Source organism: Onychostruthus taczanowskii, unplaced genomic scaffold, assembly GCF_017590055.1.
Source record: "Onychostruthus taczanowskii isolate IOZ18803 unplaced genomic scaffold, ASM1759005v1 scaffold75, whole genome shotgun sequence".
Classification (NCBI taxonomy): domain Eukaryota; kingdom Metazoa; phylum Chordata; class Aves; order Passeriformes; family Passeridae; genus Onychostruthus; species Onychostruthus taczanowskii.
In genome coordinates, this window is record NW_024505339.1 from 1,638,392 (window position 1) to 1,663,551 (window position 25,160).

Genomic DNA, 25,160 nt, shown 5'->3' on the forward strand with positions numbered 1-25,160 from the left:
CTGTCAGCTCCACAAAAAGCTTCTGCTCTCTCTGCCTCTCCTCCCTTTTCTGCCTTTTCTCTCAAGAATGTGCTAATGATGGAAAATCAGCTGCCAGATTTGCAAGCTGGACTTGGGCATACTGCTCACAACGAACAGCATCACATTTCTCAGTGCCAGCCCCGAGCCTCAGCATCTCACCCTTGGTACAGAAAGAATGAGAAAGAGCTTCCAGCTTAATTCTGTTCCCCCACATCTTGCATCCATTGAATGTTTAATTACAAGGTGCAGTGACAGCAGGCAACAGCAAGGTCATTTTTTCTGCTTTTTACTCTTATTCCCTAAGGCTGCGATGGAAATCTAAAAGAACACCTCGTTTTTGCATCTCTGTGACACAAAGGTTGGCCTCCAGCTGCAGCAAATACCAGTGGGGAAGGGTCTCAGCTGAAGAATTGTGCTTGTCCTTTAAAAGCAGCACCTCCACAGAGATGTTTGCCACTGTCATGTGAGTCACAACACTTTCAAAGACACTAACAATTATTTCTGTTAGTGCTTTACTGCAAAATGAGTGGTTTATATCTTGTCCAAGCTTTTCCTGTGGCCCGTGAGCAGCTCAGTGCTGTCAGAGGAGCGATGCCAATTGACACTGGTTTGGAGCTGCTCCAAACTAATAACAGGTTAATAACTAATAAACAGGTTAATACAATACTCTGAATCATGTGCTTTGAATTCAAAGGACAACTTGGTCTTTGCGTCCTGATCTGCTCTTTGAGGCAGCCAAACCTTCAAAGAAACCAAACAGCACAGCCAAAACCGTCTTTATTAACTGAGTTTCTAAGTTATTTTGTCCTTTATGAAAAGCAGTACTTTCTAACGTGCTGCGAAGTAACAGAAGTGATCACATATTGCTAAATACAATATTTTGCTGATCCTAGTGCAGTTAAAATGTTGATTTTTGTTTTGCTTGGTTTGTTGAGCCTGCAGAACACTGAGGGGAGCCTTCATCACACCCTGCAGCTTCCTCACGAGGGTGTTGGAGGGGCAGGGGCTGTTCTCTCCTCTCTGGTGACCAGTGACACGACCCGAGGGAACAGCATGAAAGCATGTCAGGGGGGTTAGGCTGGATATTAGGAACAGGTTCTTCACACAGAGGGTGTTTGGGCACTAGTACAGGCTGCTCAGGTAAGTGCTGCAGCCCCATCCCTGCCGGGATTTAACTGTGAAGATGTGGCTCTTGGGGACAAGGTTTGGCGGTGGCTTTGGCCGTGCTGGGTTAACCTTGGACTCGAGGCTCTCAGAGGGCTTTTCTCGCCTCAGAAATGACATGGTTTTGTGGAACATCATCCCCTCAGAGCTGCACCTTTAGCACTTTAGGGCTCGCTGCAGCGCCAGCGCCGAGGGGTCTCGGGATCCCCCTCGGTCCCCGGCGGAGGGAGCGGAGCCGGTCCCGGGCAGAGCTGAGCCTGGACCGTGCTGAGCGGAGCCGGTCCCGGGTACAGCTGGGCCTGGACCGTGCTGAGCGGAGCCGGTCGCGGGCAGAGCTGAGCCCGGGCCGTGCTGAGCGGAGCCGAGCCGGGCCCGTTCCGGGCGGAGCCGAGCCGGGCCCGTTCCGGGCGGAGCCGAGCCGGGCCCGTTCCGGGCGGAGCCGAGCCGGGCCCGTTCCGGGCGGAGCCGAGCCGGGCCCGTTCCGGGCGGAGCCGAGCCGGGCCCGTTCCGGGCGGAGCCGAGCCGGGCCCGTTCCGGGCGGAGCCGAGCCGGGCCCGTTCCGGGCGGAGCCGAGCCGGGCCCGTTCCGGGCGGAGCCGAGCCGGTCCTGGGCAGAGCTGAGCCCGGACCGTGCTGAGCGGAGCCGTGTCAGCCCCATCCCGGGCGGAGGCGTGTCAGTGCCGCTCGGACGGAAGCGTGTCAGCCCCATCCCGAGCGGAGTGGAACCAGTCAGTCCCGTTCCGGGCGGAGCCGTGTCAGACCCGCTCCGGGCGGAGCAGAACCAGTCCCGTTCCGTGCAGAGCAGAACCGGTCCCGTTAGGGGCAGAGCACCGGTCCCGTTCCGGGCGGAGCAGAACCAGTCCCGTTCCGGGCGGAGCTGAGCCGGTCCCGTTCCGGGCGGAGCAGAACCGGTCCCGTTAGGGCCAGAGCACCAGTCCCGTTCCGGGCGGAGCAGAACCAGTCCCGTTCCGGCGGAGCCTCCGCCCCTCGTGGCCGCCATGGCCGCTCCGCCGCCCGCCGAGCCCCCGGTGTCCCCCGGCCGGCGCCGCCTGTCGCTGCCCGCCGTGGAGCCGCTGCTGTTCCTGGCCACCGTGTCGCTGGGGCTGCAGGGCCCGCTGGCCACCCAGTACCTGTGGGACCGGCTGGGAGCCGAGCACGGCTACAGCGACCGCAACAGCACCGAGTCCTCCGGCTGCGGGGACGGCAACGCCACCGCCGACCCCCTGCGGCAGGTGGGGACACCGGGGAAACGGGGCGTCCGGGGGACGGGAGGGTCCGGGGGCAGCGGAGGCACGGGATGGATGGGGACCCTGGGGAAAGGCGGGTCCGTGGAACTGGGGAGCTCCGGAGGGAGTGGGAGGCTCACGGTGAACGGGAGATCCCAGGGGAGAGGGAAGCTCTGGGGGAGCAGGGGAGGAGAGGTGCCCAGGGGAACAGGGAGCCCCAGGGGGAACAAGGAGCTTGAGAGGGGCTGGGAGTCCCTGGAATCAGAGTCAGGAGGGAATGTGAGCCCCCAAAGGGAGTGGTGAGCCCGGAGGGGAAGGGGAGCATGATGGAAGCAAGGAGCCCCAGGAGGAGCGGGGAGCCCAGTGGGTGCTGTTGGAGCTCCTCAGCTGCCTGTTTCTCCTGCAGGAGGTGGAAGCTCTGGTGTCCCACTGGAACCTCTACATCAACCTGGGAGGTTTCTTCGTCAGCCTGTTCTCCGTGACTCTCTTGGGCGCATGGAGCGACAGCGTGGGCCGGCGCCCGGCGCTCATCCTGCCGGCTGCGGGCATGGCCCTGCAGACAGCCATCTACCTGCTGGTCATGTACCTGGAGCTGCACGTCGCCTTCTTCCTCCTGGGACGCATCCTGAGCGGCCTCACGGGCGACTACAACCTGATCCTGGCCAGCTGCTTCTCCTACGTGGCCGACACCAGCGAGCGTGGCGCGCGGACGTTCCGGGTGGCCATCCTCGAGGCGTGCCTGGGCACCGCGGGCATGGTGGCCAGCATCGGCGGGGGCCAGTGGCGCAAGGCCCAGGGCTACATCAACCCCTTCTGGCTGGCCTTTGCTGCCAGCCTTGCTGCCACTCTCTACGCCGCCTTCTTCCTCCGGGAGTCGGTGAAGCAGAAGAAGGCGGCCAAGCTGCTGACGCTCGGCCACTACAAAGCTGTGTACAGGCTGTACACGGCCCCGGAGCACCTGAGCTCCAGGTGGAAGCTGGCTCTGTACTCCCTGGCTTTCTTTCTGATTGTCACGGTGCATTTCGGGGCCAAGGACATCTATGTTTTGTACGAGATCGGCTTCCCTCTGTGCTGGGCTTCTGATCTCATAGGGTATGGCTCGGCCGCCAACTACCTGACTTACCTGAGCAGCCTGGCGGGGCTGAGGCTGCTGCAGCTCTGCCTTGAGGACACCTGGGTGGCAGAGATAGGATTGATCTCCAACATTGCTGGGCTGGTGGTGATTTCCCTTGCTACCACAACGCCACTGATGTTTACAGGTGATGCTGAAGGCTTAAATCCCCGTTTCTCAGGCTTTTGGTGAATTGGTGCTGGTAGTGTGCTTCACGGGGAGTTCAGGCACGTGGGGAAGTTCTGCCTCGTGCACCAACAAAACTGTGGCTTGCTAAGCACAGTGTTGGCCAAACACTGAAGCTGGAAGTGCATCCATGTAGTTCCTAGAACATTAGGCTTCCCAGAACTGCAGACACAGACTGAAGTGCTTTATGAGATCCAGGAGGGTGAATTGTGTCTAAATATAGCAGGGAGACACTGCCAGCAGCTGCAGATTTCTGGGACTGACTTGGGAGGCTTTATTTTTCAGGTGAGCTTTCCCTAATGTGCTGTGTCTTGCTCACAGGTTACGGAATTCTGTTCCTTTCCATGGCAGCCACTCCAGTCATCAGATCCAAGCTCTCCAAGCTGGTCAGTGAGACAGAACAAGGTAAGGAATTGACCACTGTGCTTAAGCCAGATCCTGAAACACTTTTTTCTTGGAATATTGAAACCAGACTCTGGGGAGGTTAGGAATTCCCTGGCTTCTCTGGACTCCTGTGTGTCTGCATTCACCCTCAGGCCCAAGGTATTTTTTTATTTCCCCAAATAATTGTCATTCTTTGATTCAGACTTGCTGCATTTCTGAGATGATAGCAAGGGAAGAAAAGCAGGAATAGTTCATTCATCCATACATTCATTTCCAAAACTTTTACAAGGAGCAAGAGTTAAAATGGATTATATAACAAGGAGAAAAGAGTCATTCTCCTGCCCATAACTTTCCTCTGTAGATCAGTAACAGTGGGGAGAACCAGGTGTTGTTGGAGGGTTGTATCATTGACCACGGTGAAAGATCACGGATAACCCGTAGGAGGGGCATATTTGCCTTTTGTCCAGTTATGTGTTTGGAGGGTTTGCTGTGAAACACAGCACAGGAATGTCTCCAGGGCAGACAGGGGAGGAGGGAATCCAGGTGGCAACGATGGAGAGGTGATTTTGCAATACTCAGGTTTCTTATTTTAGGGCGGCGATGGCACGTACGGCGGATTTATGGTGCTAAATCTTGTGCTGTACTTAATGTTTAACAAGTGATAAGAGGTTCTCTGGCCTGGAGCATTTACAATCCAGCTGATGGATAATATCCTGGTCATCTCCTGATAGAAATCCTGCAGGTTGGTGAGGTGGTCATGGCCACAGGCTGGATGTGCCAGGCCAGGCCTGTTGCACCTTACCACACTTGATATTCACACACCTTTCTGATGGCAAGTGGAAACCCTTGGAAAGATTGGCAGAATGCGCTGAGGGTGATGTGTTACAGCTGTTTACAGGCAATAACCACCTGCCTATCTCACCATTAACCTCTTATCTCTTTTCCAGGTGCTCTCTTTGCTTCTGTTGCCTGCGTGGAAGGGCTGTGTTCACTCGTGGCTACAGGAGTGTTCAACTCTCTCTACCCTGCCACCTTGCACTTCATGAGAGGATTCCCATTTCTCTTTGGGGCTATAATCCTCCTTATTCCAGCAGCTATCCTTGGGTAATTTACTTCAAATGTTCAAAATTTGCCATGCAATGTCATGTGGAAAATACTGTTTAGTCTTAGGGTAGAAGCTGGCAGTTTTTAAGGCATATTTTTCAGTTCTGGTTGTGAGAGGGTGTCTGGTGCTCCAGTACAAAGAGGTGCAGCTCATTTCCTTTGGAATCTGAATTCTAGGGATAAACCTGCAGCCTGAGTAATGTAGCTCCCAATATTCAAAGTGCTTCAAAGCCTCACTCCAGCCTCAATGGAATCCAAAATCTGGAATTGAATTTGAAAGTTCTCCATGGAAGAGATGGAGCTCTCTCAGCAGTCTCTCTTCCTGTAATTTCTTTAGTAATTGAAGCAGAAGTTTCGTTGTGATAGAAAACAAATCCTCTGGTAGGTTCTGGGAGAGGAAGTGTATTTGGATTTGCAGAAGTGCAGCAGCTCCTGCCAGGGTCAGGAAACTTTTCCTCTGAAAACTTTTAAGGCTCACTCAATTCAGCAGCATCTCCATGTGCCTGTGGAAGCTGAAACTGTTCATTCTTTTCTAGGTGGATACAAATCTGGGATTCAAAACACGACTACAACCACTTCCAAGAGTCTTCCCTGTCCCCCCCAAAAGACTGAATTTAACACCAAGGAATTGGCCAGCATGGCAGTGTCCACCTGAAGGCTGCACTTCGTTCTTCCCTCAAAGGACTGATCAGTGCAGGAGGGACACTCTGCTTGTCCTTACTAACTTTTAAATGCCAAATAATTGGAAATCACAGGAGGAACTTGATTTGGAGCTGTGAATGCCTCCTCAGTGTTGTGTTGGCTCATCTGTCAGAGAAAACCCAAGAGACCCAAGAGCCAACCAAGCTGTTGTGGGCCTTTTGCAAGGCTGCCTCGTGGTTTGGGGTTTGGTGGGGCCAGAAGGCTCTGCCATGCTTTTAGTGGGGAGAGAGGACTGAGTTCTGCTTTAACTGCTGAGCATTTCCCCCTCAGGGTATTCCAGAGGAGCTGTTGGTGTGGGTGAGGCACAGGCTGAAGCAGAGGCACCCAACAGTGTCCTGCTGGGGGGAGGAAGATCTGTGCTCCAGATCATCATTGCAGTAAAAAACCAGCAAATGTGACATGCCAGACCACAAAACTCCTTATGGAGAGGGGTAGTTTAGCACAGGAGTGCTATTGCTGTCCTTACTGACTGAACCAGCTTTAGTTTTGCAAGTCAGAGGTGTCCTAAGAAGAGGATCTAGTTCATGAAGTGGTGGTTGGAGTGCCAGTGGTATGTCCTGCCTTTGTCTGCAGCTCAGCCCAGGATCTCAGAGGTGGTTTTGAGAAAATACACATCATCTGAGAATACTGCAGGGCCAGTAGAATAAATCCTGGGTTGGGAGGGACCCCCAAGGATCAACTCCTCTAGGTGCCTTAATTGACAGTTGCCAAAAGCTATGAAATTAAGGAGAAAATTGTCAAAATTGTTCCCCCCTCATACTGCAGATCTGAGCCCCAGTTTGACAGGTGTGCCCCAATCATGGGAAATCCCTGCTGTGCTTATCCAGAGGCCTTCCTCAGCAAGCTGGGATAGGACTAATGTCTTTAAGATTAATCTTTTTTGTTGTACGTGGTGTAATCTTGTGTTAATGACTCTGCTTGCCCTGGGATCTGTTGATGCCAGCAAGCAAACCCCATGTCCATGGTACTTATAATTGTTCTTTCTAAAGCATTACCTGTGCTGCTGCAATCTTTTTTTCTCTTCAATGTGCCATAAACCAGCAGTTCTGTGTACACTTAATTGCACATGCTGTTCAGGTACATGCAGTAATGACTTTACTGTTATTTTCAGAATGAATAAAACCTCCATGCTCTTTTATGGTTCATAAAACTCTGGATATCTTGTGCAGCTGTTGATATCGTTTGTCCTTGACTCATTGGAGGTTCCTCTCCATTATTTTACTTCTCAGTCCTTTATTGAAGACTGCAGTAAAGAAGGAGCAGCAGGAATTTATCTGTCTCATGGAGGATGAGTGTGTGAAAGTGAAAAGTCAGGGAAAATGCAGGTTTGGGACTTGCAAGCAGCCAAAACTTGCTTTTCCTGACCACCAGAGTAAAGCTTGCAGGAGAGCTTCACCTGAAACCTGTCCCTCAGTGTGCAGAAAATGTGAAGTGGTTTAACCCAGCTTTGTCCCTATCCATTGGGAGTTTGTGGTAAAAGCAGAACTGGGGAGCAGAGAAGCAAGGAGGCTTTAGGAACTTGGTGTTATGCCACTTGCCCCAAGCAGTTTTGCCAGGGAAGGTACGAGTTACAGGTCAGATTGCTGGGCTCAGCCTGGAATTGGCCTCCCTGAGGAACAGGGCATGCTGTGAATGTTGCAGTAGATGTTTGTGGGTGAACTGATTGTGAAGTGAAGCCCTCTCCACGCCGTGGGTGCCAATTCAAGCAGCTGCTCAGTGATGTGCAGTGAGCTGAAACCTGGCTCTGCATGGGGACAGATTCAATGGCAGCTATTATGCCTCATTAAAAAAATTAAACCAAAGTTTTTCTAGGCTGTCCTCCAAGAGTTGCAACAGTGGAGGCATGGCTGGTGACAGCAGGCAGTGTCCCTGGGGGTCCAGTGCATCAGTCCATGCAAAGGTGAGTGGGAAGTGAAGGGTTCCTGCAGGAATGGTGCTTGGCAATGTCAGTTCTGCTTCGTGGTGGCAAGGAAAAGCAAGTGTGAAAAGCCTGCAGGGAGAGAAGCACGTGATACAGACAAAGAGGAGGGGATTTACAGTAAAAACCAGATTTATTAATAATGCCTGATTGAATAACTCCAAACACTTGTGACGTGGCAGAGCAAAGGAATGAGGGAGGGCAAGGACAGAGGAATTAATTTCCTTGGGTCTGCTCCAGCTGGAAGGGCTGGGTATGGGATGCTTTGCCAGAAGCAGGGCAAGTTCATTAAGGTGAAGATAATGATGGGGAAACAGGAGGAGTCACAGTCCAGGCAGCTGGAGCAGGAGATGGGATCTCAGGTCAGGTGAGACACCTGAGCTGTGCAGAGCAAGTAAATCTCCAGTGAGGCTGACTGCTACAGAGCTCCTGGGAAACAAGACACAGTCATCTTACCAGGTATTATTGCAGGGAGAAAAGTCCTTAGGACTGCTTGTGTGGGACTGCTCCAGTGGTCATGGAGGCCTTGACATTCAGTTACTGAAGGCTTTTCCCTGAAGCAGCTCACAAGAGCTTTTATCCTTGGGCAGATTCACCTTTGGGCTCATCTGCTGCCTTCTTGTTACTTATTCTGGAGATTAGATGGATTCTAATTCTGATGAATGCTGGGCAAATATGGCTATTAACCTTTCACTGGAGAGCAAAGATGCCATTAACTGTGAGCTGATAAGAACTATCCATAAAGCACCAGAATTAACTTTTTTTTTTTTTTTTTTTCCCCTGATATGTTTGTGGATCAAAGCCAAAAGAAGAACATGTTTGTGTTCCTGACAGTTAAAGCAGGGCTCCAGGGAGAGCCAGGAGGAGGACAAGGTGGCTGAGACTCTTTGTTACCTCCTGAAAAGTTTGAGTTCTTCTTGAGCAAGGATGGGAAGAGGAGCCTGTTGCTTCTGCAAGGTGATTCAGCAGCCTGGAGTGTGGAATGCAGGGATTTGTGCCAGGATGCCCATGGTTCCTCACCTGCAGTGTTGGCAGCAGGCACTGATGGTCCTGGAGCATCCTTTGCCAGCCCTTTGCAAAAACTCCACTTTTTCTTGATATTTTAATGTGAGGAACTGCAAAAAGCCCTTATGGGTGTTGAGAAGAGGTTGATAGGAAGAAACAAGTGCTACTTGGAATTGCATCCAGCAGTGAGCAGAACAACCCCAGGGAGCTCAGCCAGGGCTGTGGTGGTCAGCAGAGAGATTGACCAGCTCCTGCTGAAGGCACAAGCACAGGAGCAGGATAAAATACAGCCACAGTGTAGAATAACTCCACAAGCACAGCAATTAGCATCTTCCCTGCATGGTTTCAAGTATACCAGGGTCACAATCCAACCCCCAGTGCCCTGAAAATACAGACCTGATAAAGTGATGAAGCTGAGACTTCAGATGGAGGGAAGGAGGGTATTTTAAAAGCACTTTTTGCAGGGATCCTGCAGAAGTTTTACGTGGTCTAACCCCAAATTTCCACGGCCAGAGGTAAGAGCACAAAGTGGTTTTGCAGCACTGGGAGGTGGAAGTCTTTTGATAAAGGGACATTGCTGGGAAAGATAAAGCACTTCAGAAAGCCCCTGTGGGTTATCTTTCCCAAACACAAAGATTTTGTTAGGGCTTAGTTTTTATTTGCCCTTTCCTGCTCTCAGTTTCTGTCCACAGGAATATTCCTGGGGCACACAGCAGAGCCTCACCTTCCTCTCAATTGCTCTTCTCTCCTTTGTGTCCTCTTACGATAGATTCTCAACACTTCTCTGATTTTCAGTCCTCCAAAGATTCTCCCTCTTTGGACGTGTTTCTGGGGGAAGCTGCAGCTGCTTGTGGGGGTCTGGATGGTGCCAGTCTCCTCACACCCCATGCATGTCCTGCCACCCCACAGGAGGACATGGAAGACATATAATCCATCCCAGAGTCCAGCCTGCCTTGGCTCCCCAGGCGCTGGGGGAGTGAGTGCCGGGGCCAGGGGCTTGTGTTTGGAGGGAGAAGAGGGAGCAAGAGCCACAGGTTTTCTCTCAAAGGTGGGAAAAAGTCAGGAGGGATAAATTTGGACCCACACACACAAAAAAAGGGGTCACCTGGGAGTCTGTGAGGCTGCTGTGCTGGCTCTAGCTCTGCCCCAGGGAGGGCAGGCAGTCCAGCCCGTTGTCCGAGCCAGCCGAGGAGTCCCGGGAGGAGCGGCCCTGCAGGAAGCGGATGATTTTGTCAATCGTGGCCTCCTGGTACTCGTGGGACCACCTGCATCGAGGGGAAAAATGGGATGCTTACTTTTCCTGCCGTGTGTGGGGTGCCACAAGATAGCTCAGTTCATTTGGGCCAGGAGTCAGAGACCCCTTTCCTCCTCCCCAGCTCTCTAGGAGCTCCCTTTTCCCCAGGGGTGCTGCGGAATGCCCTGCCAGGCTGGGATGTACAAAGGGAAAGCAGGGGGGGAAGAAACCCAGGTGAGCTGTAAAACCTGCCAGCATCACACTGAGGATGTGTGTCCTCGCAGCAGTGACCCCTCTGTCACCCAGAGGAGTCCCAGCACAACACCAGCAGCAGGGATGTGGTGGGAACCTTTGCTCCCTGCGAGCTCTGGAGCACCTGGAGTGACTCAGTGTCCCTTTGACCTGTTCTGCCACCCTCATCTGTTTGTCCCAATGTCCTCAGGCTCTTTGCTACTCCTTATGCCAGCTGTTCTCCCCAGGTGTCAAGGAACCCCGTGGCACAGGTGGCCTTTACTTACATGATACCATTAAATTTCAGGACAGCCCTCATGTCCTTGGGAAGCGTTTCTGGGTCTGGCCACTCAAAATGGTCTGTAACAGGTACAATGTTCTTGCCAGAGTTCAGGGCTGTCACAATCTCCTGCAGGAACAGAACATGGAGGTGCTCAGGCCCTCACCAACTCCCTCCCACCAATGTCCACACAGCTCCCACCTGGTGGCAGCTCTTACCTTGTGCACCCAGTCCTTGCACTCGGGGTCCTCCATGCATTTATCCAGTGCGTTTGCTGAGAGGACCAGCACAAAATTCCGGGCACTCAGGACGCTCTGGATCAACTTATCCTCAAACTTCCCTGCCTCCAGCTTCTCCACGTCGATGAACACGCTGAAGCCGTGGAGCTGCAGGTGGACCTTCAGCAGGCTGGTGGCAAGAGGGGACAGCACCATGAGAGAACGTTTCATTTGCTGCCTCACCACGTTGGCTGAGACACGGTGAGACAGAGGAGCAGGGAATGAGATGCCAGCTCCAGCCCAGCTGTCTGTGCATGAGCAGAGAACACCAGGAGCTCCCATTGACACCCTGCTGTGATCCCCTACAGCCACAGGAGGGAGGAGATATCACTTTGCTTCCCCTCATCCTCTTCCCTGTTGTATTTGTGGGGTTCCCAGATGAAGGAAGGAATGATAAATGTGCCTCCATGTTCTTAGAAGGCTAATTTATTATTTTATGATACTATATTATATTAAAGAATGCTAAACTAAAACTATACTAAACTATACTAAAGAATACAGATGAGGAAAGGGTCACTCAGTGCCAAAGTGGTATTGTAGCAAGGCGACCCCCAGCCAGGGAATAATGTGCATTGACTCCAGTGATTTCAGAAGGCTGAACAATTGCTTTAATAAGTTATATTATATTATACTACATACTACAATAATACTGTACTATATATTAGAGAGAAATCCGTGACCCCTTACAGACAGTCACGACACAGCTTTGACCTAATTGGTCAATCAATCAAAACAACCATCACCAGAGTCTAATTAAAAAATCCCTTTTGGTAAACAATCTCCATAATGCATTCCACATGTGCTAAACAACAGGAGCAGCAAGTAGAGATAAGAATTGTTTTCTTCTTTGTCTGAGCTTTCTCACAGGCTTTCCCCAGGAGAAATCCTGGGAAGGTTGTGCCTGCTGCTCTCCGTGGAGAGAGCTGTGGCCACAAAGTGGCGGTGACAGGACTGGGAATTGGCCTGTCCACGTGTGCTGTGTCCTCATCTGCAGTTTTGGCAGCCTCTCCCTCCTCCCCATGCCACACTTTTCCCACAGCTGACCACCCACCTTCCCCCTGGGCTTCTCCCTTCCCTGCAGGCTCACCTGGCCAGCTGCGAGCCGCTGCTCCTGCGGTAGCTGATGAACACGTCGGTGCCGTCGGACGTGGTTTGCAGCGTGATGGGGGAGTGCAGCGTCTCTAGACAGCACAAAACAACCACCAGCAGTTACAAACCACCCGGCAGCTCACCCCACACACCCCTCCACCCCCTTCCCTGCCGGGCCAGGCGCACCCCGGGCCGCGGTGAGGATGCGGACGCGGTGGAAGCCGGTGCGGATGTGGCAGTCCTCCTGCAGCTGCTGCTCCGTCACGCGGTGCAGGAGGTTGCGGTCGATGCCGCAGGTGAGCAGGTTGTAGGTGTACTGCCGGAATTTGGGGTCGATGCCCCCCAGCCAGTCGGCCAGGTTGCTGCGGTCGCAGGTGGAGTAGTTGGCGAAGGTCTTGAGCTCCGTCAGCTCGCGGAAGAACCTGGCGGAGGGACAAAGGGAGCGCTTGGAGACACGTGGTGCCGCGTCTTTTACTGTGGGGGTTTTGGAAGGAGTTTAGATTGAGTCAGAGACGGGAATTCTGAGTTGTTTTAGGGGATGTGGTTTGTTTTTCTTATCTTCTGCATAGGCAGGATGGGTGAGTTCTGCTCACATCTTTACCGCGTGGTTCAGAAGGTCACAAGGCTTGTAGTTGCAAGATTTATTGGCCAATAAAACACTGCTAACAAGGATATTTATGCTTTTAACTTAATCCTTAAATATTTTATCTTATGGACTCATGCTACAATGTAAGTTTTATTAACCAGTTATGTTATAACACACAAACCTACAGTACTGCATTTTAAACTTCTTGTTTACCTCTGTAACTACTTTTATTTTTTCTATATCTTAAACTCTGAAACTCTAAACTTACCTATTCTTAACGTGTCTCTACTTTAAACTATAAATCCACATTCCCACTTCTAGCACCTAAGTTTGGAAGCTTTTTCCAAGGTCTCAAATCAAATCCTATGTTTAATTCTAAGCTTTGGCTTACAGGCCCAAAGTTCTGAGAGTCCCCTGCCTTTCAAATTCCAACATTTTACCTGCTCAGGAGGGAGTGCAGCTCCACGCTGGGGTGAAGGATGAGCTCCAGGGACAGGAAACAGAGGAACAGCTGCATGGGAGTGCTGGTCCTCAGGACACTGAGGTGTGAGGAGCTCAGCTAGGGGTAAGTTCCCATCTTTTTGGGTAACTTGCATGATCCCACCTGCCCTGTGCCATAGGTGGTGTTTCCCCCACCCACACCTCTGCCGTGCAGTGGTGCCACTACAGAAATCTCTCTGGGACTGCAAAAAGTGCAGTGGAAAAGCCCTGGCAGTCCAGGTTTTGCATTTGGAGGATCTCCATTCCTGTTTTTGTGAGAAGGGAAAGGGAGAGACCTTGTCCCTTTCTCTGCCACTGTGATGATGGCCCTGAGGGAGTCCAGTGTGCCCTGGTGGTGGTCCTACCTTTTCCGAGTGATGCTGGAGTCCATCCCCAAATCCTCCTGCAGCTCCTGCTCTGTCAGCCTCAGGAGAATGTCCCCATCAACCTGGTGATCCTGCCAAGAGAAATCCAGGCTGGAAAGCTCCCAGGAAAAGCTGGGTGAGACGCTTACACCTCTGCTGCGAGATGGGGCAGAAGCGTCCATCCCTGTGTCCCTCCCCCATCACAGAGCCCTACCAGGAATCTCTGGCAGTATTTGTTGAACCCAATCTGCTGCAGCCACGTCTGCACCTCGCAGGACTTCCAGTTGGGAACCGTGGGCAGGATGCGCCGGGGAACCTCCTCCCCTATCATCCGCAGCACCTTTTTGGCCAGGGAGGAGGTGGTGCTGCTGGTGGAGTAGCACACAATCCTCTTCAGGCTCTGTGTGGCCCCGATCTCACTGAAAATCTGGGGGCACGAAGGGAGGAGATGTCACTTTGCTTCCCCTCATCCTCTTCCCTGTTGTATTGGCGGGGTTCCCAGATGAAGGAATGAATGATAAATCTGCCTCCATGTTCTTAGAAGGCTAATTTATTATTTTATGATGCTATATTATATTAAAGAATACTAAACTAAAACTATACTAAAGAATGCAGAAAGGATACTTACAGAAGGCTAAAAGATACTAATGAAGTCTCTTGACTCTTTCCAGAGCCCCAACACAGCTTGGCCATGATTGGCCAATAAAACAAAACAATTCACAAGAAACCAATGAAACAATCCCCTGTTGGTAAACAATCTCCAACCACATCCCAAAGCAGCAAAACACAGGAGAAGCAAATGAGATAATATTGTTTTCCTTTTTCTCTGAGGCTTCTCAGCTTCCCAGGAGAAGAATCCTGGGCAAGGGGATTTTTCCAGAAAATATGACTGCCACACTTCCCAACAAGCTGTGCTGGGCCAGGAGAGGACCAAGGTGTTTGGTGAGCAAAAGACACCGAGGTGCAGCTGTGATTGTGTTTGAGGGTCCCAGGATGAGAAGAGATGAGAATGAGAGAGATGAGAATCTTGACTCCATGTTTTAAAAAGTTGATTTATTATATTAAATTAAAATGCTATACTAAAACTATACTAAAAAGAATAGAGAGAAAGGATCCTTCAGAAGGCTGGAAAGGAAAAGAATGGAATAGAAAGATAATAAAATCCTGTGACTGCTCACAGCCTCGACACAGGTGGCTGTCATTGGTCATCAAGTGAAAACAATTTCACATGCTGAGTAAACAATTAATCACAAAATCAGAAAATTTCTAGGTTGGAAGAGACCTTTAAGATCATGGAGTCCAACCCATGTTCTAACACCTCAACTAGATCATGGCACCAAATCTCCAAATCACATACCAAAGCAGCACAACATGGAGAAGCTGAAGCTTCCCAGCTTCTCCGGAGAAAAAAATCCTGACAAAAGGATTTTTCATAAAATACGTCTGTGCCAACGCAGCTGTGGCGCCCCTTCCCATTGTCATCGCCTTCCTCCAGGCCAACCTACCCTTTACCTGTGTTTTCTTCTGCCTGGCTTTGATGGCAGCCTCGGTGCAGAGGTAGAAGGCGGCGATGCACTGTGCCTCCAGCCGGGAGCTGTCCAGCAGGGGCACGAGGCGCTGCAGGTCCTGCGCCGTCCTGCCCTGCACGTTGTCACCGCTGCCCAGCATCTCGCGGGCGAACCGCTCGGGGTCCAGCGAGGCGATGAAGGGCTCCACCAGCGCCAGCGTCCCCGAGCGCTCCACCTCCTTCTCGATCTCCTTGTTGGTGGCCAGCACCGTGATGGCCAGGCAGGCGTGCAGCCGGATCAGCTCGTCGTCTTTGGAGAAGGCCAGCGGGAAGAGCCACTCCGCCGCCTTCTTCTCGATCATCAGGCGCTGGTTGGCCTGGCCCCCGTACATGGCACAGTTGGCCAAGGCCATGGCGCAGTGACGCAGCACGGCGGGGTCCGTCCAGCGGCACCAGTACAGGATGGTGTCCAGGCCTCCGTCGGAGATGAGCTGGAAGCAGGTCTCCTCCGTGTGCTTGAACATGTGCTCCAGGATCCCAGAGACGCTCTGGGCCAGCTGGGGGATGTCCCGCTCCTTGGCTAAGTTCAGGATTACGCCCAGGCCGATGCGAGCGATGCGGTCCCTGTGGGGAGGAGATGGGGAGGAGGGGCAGGTGGACATGCAGGGAGTGACAACAGTGACTGGTGTGGCCCGTGCCTTGGTGACATTTATCCCAGGTGTTTCCCTGTAGGGCACAGCTGCCAGGCAGGCAATGCAGCAAGGTGCAACAGGCTGGTGTTGGAGGAACCTGTGTGGGTCTGATGGAAGAATTTGTGATGGGGTGCACAGCCCAGAACCACCTCAGTGGATGCTCTCATGCTGGAGGTAGGATCTTCGTAGCAATTAACAGGCAAGGTGGGTTAATGCCAGGCTGGAAATGGATCTGCTGGGCCAGCATTGCTGTGGTGTGGAGCTGTTTTGGGTTTGGGACTGAAACTTGTTTGTCCCCTAAGTGCTGCTGTCAGTGCTGTCAGGACAGAGCTTTCACACCTGGATGAGCAGCCAAGCAGCCCTGTCCACAAGTGGGACACAGGGGTCTGTCTGTCCTGGGATGGCAGCTGGAGGGAGGAGGGAAGCTCTTTATTTCCTCACACTGCACTCTTCTGGAAGTGAACAGCAAGAGCCAGGGGTAAGTGGCCAAGGGCCACCAGCTGCTGCTTAGCCATGGCTGGTCTTGGAAGGCCTGTGCATAAAATGACACCTGAATGGGGCTGTGCCTTGAAAGTGCAGTGAGGAAGGGGAAAATCAGATTCATAGAATGATTTGGGTTGGAAAGGATCTGAAAACTCAGCCAGGTCCAAGCCCCTGCCATGGGCAGGGACACCTTCCACCAGACCAGGCTGCTGCTAGCCCTGTCCAACCTGGCCTTGGACACTTCCAGGGATGGGGCAGCCACAGCTTCTCTGGGCACCCTGTGCCAGGGCCTCACCACCCTCTGAGATGAGCTCTTGGCTCTGCTCCCATGAGCTTCCCTGGGTGGCAGCTCCATTCCTGCCCTCAGCAGAGGCTGTGTGGTGCTGGAGCTGCTCTGTTAGTGACATCCCTGGCACTGGTGCCCCATGCCCTGCTGCCCAGGAGGACAGTGGCACACTCAGTTCCCCAGCCACGGTGGGGTGATGGCACGCCAGCCTCTGTGCTGGCAGGCAGGAAGAGCATTTCTGGGAAGCCTGTGACCCACAGGGCTCTCACTGACCTTGGGGTGGGTTTGACAGGAAATGTTGTGGAGAGCCCTGGGAAAAAAAAAAAGAATCCCTCAGGCCGGGTCTGGCTGTGAGCCCGGACTCAGCCATGGAGCTGGATGACAAACACAGGTCCCCAGCTCCCTGCAGCTGCAGATGGAGCCAGGACCTGTCCAGCTCCCAGCTAAACACCTCTGCTGCTGGGCACAGACTGGGAGAGTTCTGCAAGAGAGAGGCTTGGGCCCAAAGGGGAGCCCCACACCTCCTGGGAAGCGAGGGGCTGGAATGCCATGGCTGCTCCAAGCCCATGGACTGCTCCTGGAGCAGAAACAACAGCTCCAGCAAACGCTTTCTCTTGCTAAGAAGCTGAGTGCTGAATGCAGAGCATGCCAGTGATGATTCCTGGGATTAAATTCCACCCTAATGGGCTTTCCTGATTTAGCTGCTGCTTATTTTTGCCTGCCAGTGCATGAAGTGAGGCTCAGGCTGCAAGTCCACAGCTCCAGCAAGAGACATCCCCCAGAAAGCTGGAGCAACTCTTTGGCCAGGCTCCCTCCACATCCTTTCCAGAGCCCTGGCTGGGCTGGGCTGGGGTGCTCTGAGGGAGGGCAGAGCTGGCAGGGTGCATTTGGGGTGTTGGAAGGGTGAGCTGCGTGTGGGTGCTGTGATTTGGATGTGTCAGGCGTGCACATGCACCTTTGTACACACACACACACCGTGCTCATGCTGTGACAGAGACATCCCAGCACCTCTCACCTGTCCTGGGCAGCAGCACACGCACCTGAGCTAGGGGCTGAGGGCTGCTGGCCAGCTGACCCCTCCTTATGGCTTCACCCCAGCCCTGGTCAGCAGCAGGGAGGCTCTGGGAGATGGCTTTGTCCTCGTCGTGCTGCAGTTATGGCCAAAGGAGAGTCACATCTTGGCCTTTGGGTCAGATGCTCTGACTCAGCTCAGCCTGGCTGAGGGGGCTCAGGAGGACACCCCAGTCCTCACCAGCACCCCTGATCCTCCTCCCTCCAGCTGTGGGGGAAGGGAGCAGCCCATGGGCATTGCCTGGACACCAGCACTGGCTGTGGGGGGATGTGGTGGGGATCCGAGGGGTTTGTGCAACTGAGAGCACCCACAGCAGGGAAATCTGGGGGGCGTGGGGATGGGTGAAGGTAGATGAAGGCCAGGTTGGATTGATTCGAAGCAACCCGGTCTGTGGAAGGTGTTGAGATGAGGTTTTTAAGGTCCCTTGAAGCCCCACGGTGCTGGGGGCTGGCAGGGTCTGAGGGGCCCTTTGCACACTCACCTGTTCTCCGCCACCAGGATCTGCTCCAGGAGTTTTCCTGCCTGGCACTTGGTCTCCAGCTCGGCGGTGTAGAGCAGGTTGAGCAGCAGGTCCAGGCCCCCCTCCAGGCGGATCACATCGCACAGCACCTTGGCCACGTCCCTCCCCACGGCGGGCATCCCCCAGGCCTCCTCCACCAGCCGGAACACCTCGGACAGCGCCGCCCGCAGCCCCTGGGGGCTGGCCGCCCGCGTGGCGTGGGCGATGGCCCGGCGGAGGACGGGCAGGACCCGCTCCAGCGCCTCCCGCGCCTCCGTGCCCACCCCGGGGGACAGCCCGCCGCCCGCCCGGCTCTCCCCGCCGGGCACCGCCAGCCGCTCCGCGCTCGCCATGGCCCGGCACCGGCGCAGGGCGTGCAGCGACAGCAGCAGGGCGAGCATCGGCGGCCGCTACCGCCGCATCCCCGCGGCCCCCCGCTGCTGCGGGTGGGGGGCACGGGATGGGGGGATGCGTCCCGCTGCCCTGTGGGGATGCGGAGATGGATGCGGAGCGGGATCCGCCTTCCCCGAGCCGGGCTCAGCATCCCGGTCCCCGGGGCTGATGTCACCGGGAGCAGGCGCCGCCTCTCCGAGGAGGGGCTCGGTGCCGGCAGCTGCGGACCCCTCCCGCTGCAGAGCCCCCCGGAGCCCTCCTGCCACCAGCCCCGGAAGGATTTAGCACAATCGTGGATGTGGCACTTGGGGACGTGGCTCAGGGGTGGGCTTGGCAGTGCTGGGATAGCGGCTGGAGTCGGTCTTAGAGGGCTTTTCCGTCCTAAGTGTTATGTTTTCCATCCTAAATGTTATGTTTTCCATCCTAAATGTTATGTTTTCCACCCTGAATTTTAGGTCCTGTGATTGTGGCCTTTCAGCGCTTAAATAGGGCTCATTAATAAAAGGGGAAGTGGTTTTTTTACACGAATAGATACCGACAGGACAAGGGGAAACGGTTTTAAAGTAAAATGTGAGAGATTTAGATTAGATTCTAGGAGAAAATTTTTACTTGTTCAGAGAAGCTGCAGATGTCCCAACCCTGAAAGTGTCCAAGGCCAGGCTTGAAGCAACCTGGGACAGTGGAATGTGACAGGATTTGGACAATTTTTACTTGTGAAGTGCTTGTTCAGGGAAGCTGCGGATGTCCCAACCCTGAAAGTGTCCAAGGCCAGGCTTGAAGCAACCTGGGACAGTGGAATGTGACAGGATTTGGAACTAGAAAATTTTTCATTTTCAGCCCAAACCATTCTTTCCCACTCCCTGTCCTGCCTGAGCTCGTCCTGCTGTCCCCACAGCCCACATCCCCCACGGTGCCCGAGCTGCTGCTGCGGTGTCACCCCCATGCCAGGCAGGGACCCCCACGCTGATTTTGCAGGACACCCCTTCAGGACCCTCTGTGACCAGCGAGGGGACACAGGGGGCAGGTAAAGGCCACCAGGCACCGTGGTGCTCACGGCGAGGCTGTGACCACCCTGGCTCGGTGTTTTGAAGCCGTTCGGTATCAGCAGGAGGCAAATACCCATTGCTCGGTGGAAATTCAGAGCAGCTCTTCTGGGTGGGCTCTGGATTTGCATGATAAAAGAAAGAGCAGAGGCAGCCTGGGCCTCTTTTGTTTTCTCTTTTCCAGGCCAGACGTGCTCAGGGCAGAAATGCTTAAATGCTTTGGGCATTTCTCGGATGTGCTGGGAGGAGCAGCTTAAATCCTTGACTCCAAAACCAGGTTGTTGCCAGGTCAGCCTGAGACTTAAATTCGAGTTGATGTTTGCATGTGACAGAGTCGCTGTTAATCCTCTCTGAATCCACTAGGAAGGGACAGACAGAGGAAAGGGACATCATCCCACAAGGAAGGACGGCGAACGGGACGCCCCGAGCAGCGCAAAACTGCGGGAGAAGCTCGGCACAGAACCCGTAAGGAATTTTCTGATAAATTACTATTAATCAGGGGTAGCCATAAGGGCTGTTGCAGTGTAGAGCAGCAGAGGGTTTGCTGCCCGCGGGCAACAGAATTCAAACCATTCCCTTAGGCTTGTCCTGACTAGCCCAGAGAGCTGGGCTTTGTTTTGCTTTTAGTTTTTCTTTGCTTTGCTTTTTTTTTGGGAGAGATTTCAGACCCAGCAGCCTGGGCTCTGGAACTGCAGCCGTTCCCAGCCTTGCCCTGGCGGATCAGCCCCATTTCCCGGGTTTTCCTCACTGGCTCTGCTCAGCCCTTGGCTGCAGGAGCTCCCCGGGGCCCCTTTATCCAACCAACCCCTCTCCTGGGATCTGCTCCTGGCAGGGAAGGGCTCGCTGAGCCTTCATGGCTCTGTGGCTGGTGGTTGGGAGCCTGGAGCAGCAGGAGGGAGGTTTGTCTTAGCTGATCAGCCAAAGCAGCTCAGACAATGCCCAGCCCTTCTCCCCCAGAGCCTCCAGCAAGCCTGAACCCCAACAGGGCTGCTGTCCCCCAGGGCTGGTTCAACAGGGATGGGACGAAGCCCTAGTGCAGCACCGGGCTGGTGCTGGCATTTGGGGACAATGCCAGCCCTGCCATAGCTGAGGCCAGGGGACAAGGAGTGGGGTGAGGGCTGCAGGAGAAGTTCTGCCCCAAAAGCTGATGTCTGGTAGCTGCCCTCAGCTCCCCAGGCCTTCCAGGTGGGAATGCCTGTCTCAAAACCAAATAAAGCTCTTTCCAGCAAGATGCCAGGAGCAGACAATGCCAGGAACTGCCTGTGTCTGAAAGACCCCTGGAAAAGTGGGCACCCTGCTTTGGTTTCTCTCCCCCCAAATCTTGCATCACGTAAGGCCCAAAGCTGCACCACTCCTGCCCGAGGGCTGGGACAGATCCCTTGCAGCTCCTGTCCCAGCAGAGGCAGAAGAGGCAGGATTGCTGCAGCCTTGTCTGCATTTGCTCCTTGCCCCGATTCAATAAACATCCCAGAGATATCAGGAGCTGCCAAAAGAGCTGAGTCGACATTAATTAGTAACTGAAAGATTGGTTGGAAAGGGAATGACGGGAGCAAAATACGCAGGCTTTTGTTTGTCTTCTGCAGTGAAAGTGCTGAGGGCTCCTGCCCCCGGCCACTCACCTCTGGCCTCTGGTCCCCAGGCACTGAGGTGGCACCTGCCCCATCCCAAGCCACCCTACCTTGGGGCTCCCCATGTCTGTTCCCAGCCCTGACATTGAGAAAGCTGAAATCCCAAGAATAAGCCCTCTGACATGGTGATATTTTGGCCAAATATAAGCCCAGGGCTTTTCCCTTTGTCTTCTGAGCATTGCTTCCCCATCCAGTCTCATTTGGGTTTTTGGCTTTGCCAAGACCAGGCTGAGAAACAGCTGGTTGCTTTTACAGCATGAGGTATGTTATGAAATGAGTGTGGCACGACCTCAAAACTGCTTCCTGGCTCTGTCTTTCTGCTGTCCCTCCCCACTCTCTATGAACAGTGCCCAACCTGCACCGGGGCTGGGGAGGAGCTGCTTACCCTCCTGGCAGTCCTGTCCCCCTGCGGACATTCCCAGTTCAGTGTGGGCTGTGGGGGAAGCTGGGTGGCTGGTCATCTCTGTCCCTGTCCCCTGTTCCGACCTTGGGCTGTTTGCTTTCCCCGGGGCAGGCTGAGCAAACACTGGATGCTGGGGCTCTGCCGTGCTCCAGCCCGCACAGTCACAGGAGCGCCGCGCTCCCGGACACCCAGCATGAGGCTGCTCTTCCCTGCCCTCCTGCTGGCCCTGCTGGCCACCACCCGTGCTGCAGAAGGTGAGTTTCAGCCAGCCAACACCTTGCCAGGTGCTTTGGGGATGGAGAAAGAGCAGTTCCTGGGCTGATGGAGGGGCTGGGCAGGGTGGGGAGGGAGCGGGTGGTGGCCATGGCCACATTGGCTGTACCCTGCAGGATGGGGAGAAAGCAAGTGGGCAGCACATGGGTGTCAGTGGTGCCTTGGCAAATCCCTGCCCATCACAGCTGGGCTGCCAGCATGGAACTGGGAGCATGGCACAGCCCAGTCTGTGGCTCCCATCCCAGCAGGACCTGAGTGGGAGCAGGGCAAGGAGCTGCTGTACCCCTGGGGATGGAGTTGACCATGAAGGGGAGGGGTACCCCCAACCAGGACATCCCCAAGTTTGTTTTCCCCCATGGGGCTGGGCTGGAGGGGAGGCGTGGGCCCCACTGCCCCTCTCCCCATTACCCCTCCTGAGCTGTGGCTTTTGCAGACTCCTGCGAGGGCCGCTGTGAGGAAGGCTTCGATGCAGGGCACAAGTGCCAGTGTGACACCCTCTGTGTGTACTACCAGAGCTGCTGCAGCGACTACTCCACCGTTTGCAAAGCCAAAGGTACTGTCCCCATGGCCACTCTCCTGGCCAGGGCACAGGGGTGGCTTTGGGTGCTCCACACTGTGGGGTCTGTGCTGGGTCAGCTCTGCACCCACCTGTGGCTGAGGGTGAAGTCAGCACCAGGATTTGTTGCAGCACAGGGGGTTTTGAGAGCTGGCTCATCACCATCTGGAGCGTGGGATCTGTGCTAATTGGATAGATTGGTTAGGAGGAAAAATGTCTGCACTGAAAGGGTGTTCAGGCGTTGGAGTAGGCTGCCCAGGTGGAATCACCGTCCATGGAAATGTTCTAAAAAAGTGTGCACTTGTGGCACTTGGGGACGTGGTTGACAGTGCTGGGTTAAATTGGACTTGATGATCTTAGAGGGCTTTTCCAACCTTAATGACTCCACGATTCTACAAATCTCTGTTTCCTGGGAGGGAGCATCTCCTGCACCCAAACCCAGGGGGAACCAACCTGCTCCCTCCTGCAGTGACCCGGGGAGATGTCTTTGCCTTGCCGGAGGATGACTACCTGGACTACAACCTCACTGTCGACTTTGTCACGGACGAGGCGCCCGTGGCAGACCCCACAGAGCTGCCCACAGCCCCGGTGCCGGTGGAGACCACACCAGAGAGCAAGCCAAACCCCGAGGAGACACTGCCAGAGGTGCCCAGCACCACCCCAGATGTGTCTGGGGAGCCTGAGGAGCTGTGCAGCGGGAAACCTTTTGATGCCTTCACCGACCTGAAGAATGGTTCCCTTTATGCTTTCCGAGGTACTTTGGGGACCTTCCCCAGGCACGTGGGACATGCTGCCATGCTGTCACCCTGTGCTGGTGTCTGCAGTCCCTCCTGCTGCCCCTACCTCTCCTCTCTCCCCAGGGAAGTACTTCTATGAGCTGGACAAGACCAGTGTGAGGCCTGGCTACCCCAAGCTCATCAGTGATGTCTGGGGCATCGAGGGCCCCATCGATGCAGCCTTCACACGCATCAACTGCCAGGGCAAGACTTACCTCTTCAAGGTGGGTTGCAGGGCTAGAGGTACTCCCAGAGTGTCCAACACAACCCCCCAACCCACTCTATATCCCCTTCTGGCAGCTCCCAAACACCCACACACACAGTGGTTGCCAGAAACTCCAAATCCCTGTGCTTGTTCTGGGACCCCAAGCAACCACAGCATCATGATGGGGGTCCCCAACATCCCCTCGCTGATCCTGGCAGACTTGTGGGTGGGGGATGTTGCACCTATGACCCCTCTCTGTCCCCCACCCCCCAGGGCACCCAGTACTGGCGCTTTGATGACGGAGCCCTGGACCCTGGGTACCCACGGGACATCTCCGAGGGCTTTGAGGGCATCCCCGACAACGTGGATGCAGCGTTCGCCCTGCCCGCCCACAGCTACCACGGCAATGAGAGAGTCTATTTCTTCAAGGGTAAGGGGGGCAGCCCCCTGCTCCTGGCACAGCCTGGCACCACTGGGCACAGGCTGGACACCCCTCCAGTGCTCGTTCCCTGCTAACACGATGCTCATCCTCTCCTAGACAAGTACTACTGGTCCTACGACTTTGCCCAGCAGCCCACGCAGGCCGACTGCGAGAAGTCCTCCCCCTCCACGGTGTTCAAGCACTACGCCTTCATGAACAGGGACAGCTGGGAGGATGTTTTCCAGCTCCTCTTTGGCAGCAGGATGCGTAAGGGCTGGGCCAGACCCGGGGGGAAGGGTTGGCAGTTCCCAGCAGCGGGCACTGACAGGGCACAAGGCATCAGACACTCAGGGAGGAGGGAGTGATATCTGGAAGCAAGGGTGGGCAGGATGAGCCATCACATCCTGCCCAGGCCATGCACAGGAACCCCCCAGGCCACAGCTGCACCTCCCACAGCATCCCAAATCCCACCCTCACAGCCCTTATGCCCCCCATTACCAAACCCACCACCAGCTGCCTCACACCACGGTGTCACTGCTGGGGACTGTTTATTGTCACTGGAGCTGGAGATGCCACAGCAAAACCCCAGCCCTGGGCAGAGGAAAGGAAAGACAGAGAGGAGGAGAAGGGGGCTCAGCAGATCCCAGCCTTGGGGGACACTCCTGGCTCAGCCTGGCCTGTGTCACTGTCACACATCCCATCCAGGCTGGGATCCTTTGGAGCATTCCTGTGGGTCTCGGAGCAGCTGCTGGGTGCTGCCTGTGGGCGTGGGCTCAGCACACCCCTCTCACTCACCCTCTGCTCCTTTTCCAGCTGGGGCAAATGGCCCGTGGTACATCAGCCGGGACTGGCGGGGGGTGCCCAGCCGGCTGGACGCTGCCATGGCCGGCAGGATCTACGTGGCCTCCCACCAGCCCCGCAGGAGGAAGTCTCGCCGCCAGCGCAAGAGGTACAACCACCACCGGTCACTGAACTTGGGATTCTGGAGCTGGCTGCAAAATGACCCCGACTCGGCAGGTGTTGAAAGCGATGGGCTGTCGGGCTCCACGTGTGAGATGCTCCAGAGTGTTTACTTCTTTGTAGGAGGTGAGTCTGGTCTGGCAGGATCCGGGAATGATGCGGGACCAGGGCTGCAGGGGCATGGGGAGAGCTCCTCTCTCTCTGCAATGGCTCAGGGCTTTGGGATGCAGTGGGAAGGTGCTGGCAGTGAGGGCTGGCAGCTCCCCAGAGCTGGGGACAGTCCTGACCGCCACGTCCCCTTCCCCAGACAAGTACTACCGTGTCAACCTGCGCACCAAGCGCGTGGACCTGGTGCGGCCGCGCTACCCCCGCTCCATCGCCCAGTACTGGCTGGACTGCCCCCAGCCCGGGGAGGAGAGCACCTGATGGGATCCCTGGAGGCACCAGCAGCACAGCCCCAGCTAGACAGAAATAAACTGTGAGGGCCATGTAGGCTGGAGAGATCTGTCTGTCCATCCATCCAACCGTCTGTGCTGTGGTTTGTGCAGTCCTTGCAGTCCAAGGTCCCATGTCCCCAAGGGCTGTGGTTGTCCCCCCCAA

The 25,160-nt window shown here is 54.8% G+C and overlaps 3 protein-coding genes across 3 annotated transcripts; 2 read left to right on the top strand and 1 right to left on the bottom strand.

Annotated features, from left to right (window-relative positions):
• Positions 1-2,000: 2,000 nt before the first annotated feature.
• SLC46A1 (solute carrier family 46 member 1) lies at positions 2,001-6,929 on the top strand. The gene is made up of 5 exons (XM_041423036.1): positions 2,001-2,416; positions 2,817-3,669; positions 4,029-4,112; positions 5,039-5,195; positions 5,732-6,929. The coding sequence occupies exons 1-5, from the start codon at positions 2,183-2,185 to the stop codon at positions 5,805-5,807; spliced, it is 1,404 nt and encodes a 467-aa protein (XP_041278970.1). The 5' UTR covers positions 2,001-2,182; the 3' UTR covers positions 5,808-6,929.
• Positions 6,930-8,040: 1,111 nt separating this feature from the next.
• On the bottom strand, positions 8,041-18,357 carry SARM1 (sterile alpha and TIR motif containing 1). Its single transcript, XM_041422983.1, has 9 exons — positions 17,885-18,357; positions 14,876-15,494; positions 13,578-13,790; positions 13,364-13,455; positions 12,119-12,354; positions 11,931-12,024; positions 10,784-10,973; positions 10,573-10,694; positions 8,041-10,085 (listed from the first exon to the last, which is right to left on the bottom strand). Exons 1-9 carry the CDS (start codon positions 18,301-18,303, stop codon positions 9,956-9,958), a joined length of 2,115 nt encoding a protein of 704 aa, XP_041278917.1. The 5' UTR covers positions 18,304-18,357; the 3' UTR covers positions 8,041-9,955.
• Positions 18,358-19,561: 1,204 nt separating this feature from the next.
• VTN (vitronectin) lies at positions 19,562-25,050 on the top strand. The gene is made up of 9 exons (XM_041423016.1): positions 19,562-19,803; positions 21,481-21,623; positions 22,076-22,195; positions 22,668-22,952; positions 23,059-23,198; positions 23,453-23,609; positions 23,718-23,867; positions 24,414-24,686; positions 24,868-25,050. Exons 2-9 carry the CDS (start codon positions 21,497-21,499, stop codon positions 24,984-24,986), a joined length of 1,371 nt encoding a protein of 456 aa, XP_041278950.1. The 5' UTR covers positions 19,562-19,803; positions 21,481-21,496; the 3' UTR covers positions 24,987-25,050.
• The last annotated feature ends 110 nt before the right edge of the window (positions 25,051-25,160 follow it).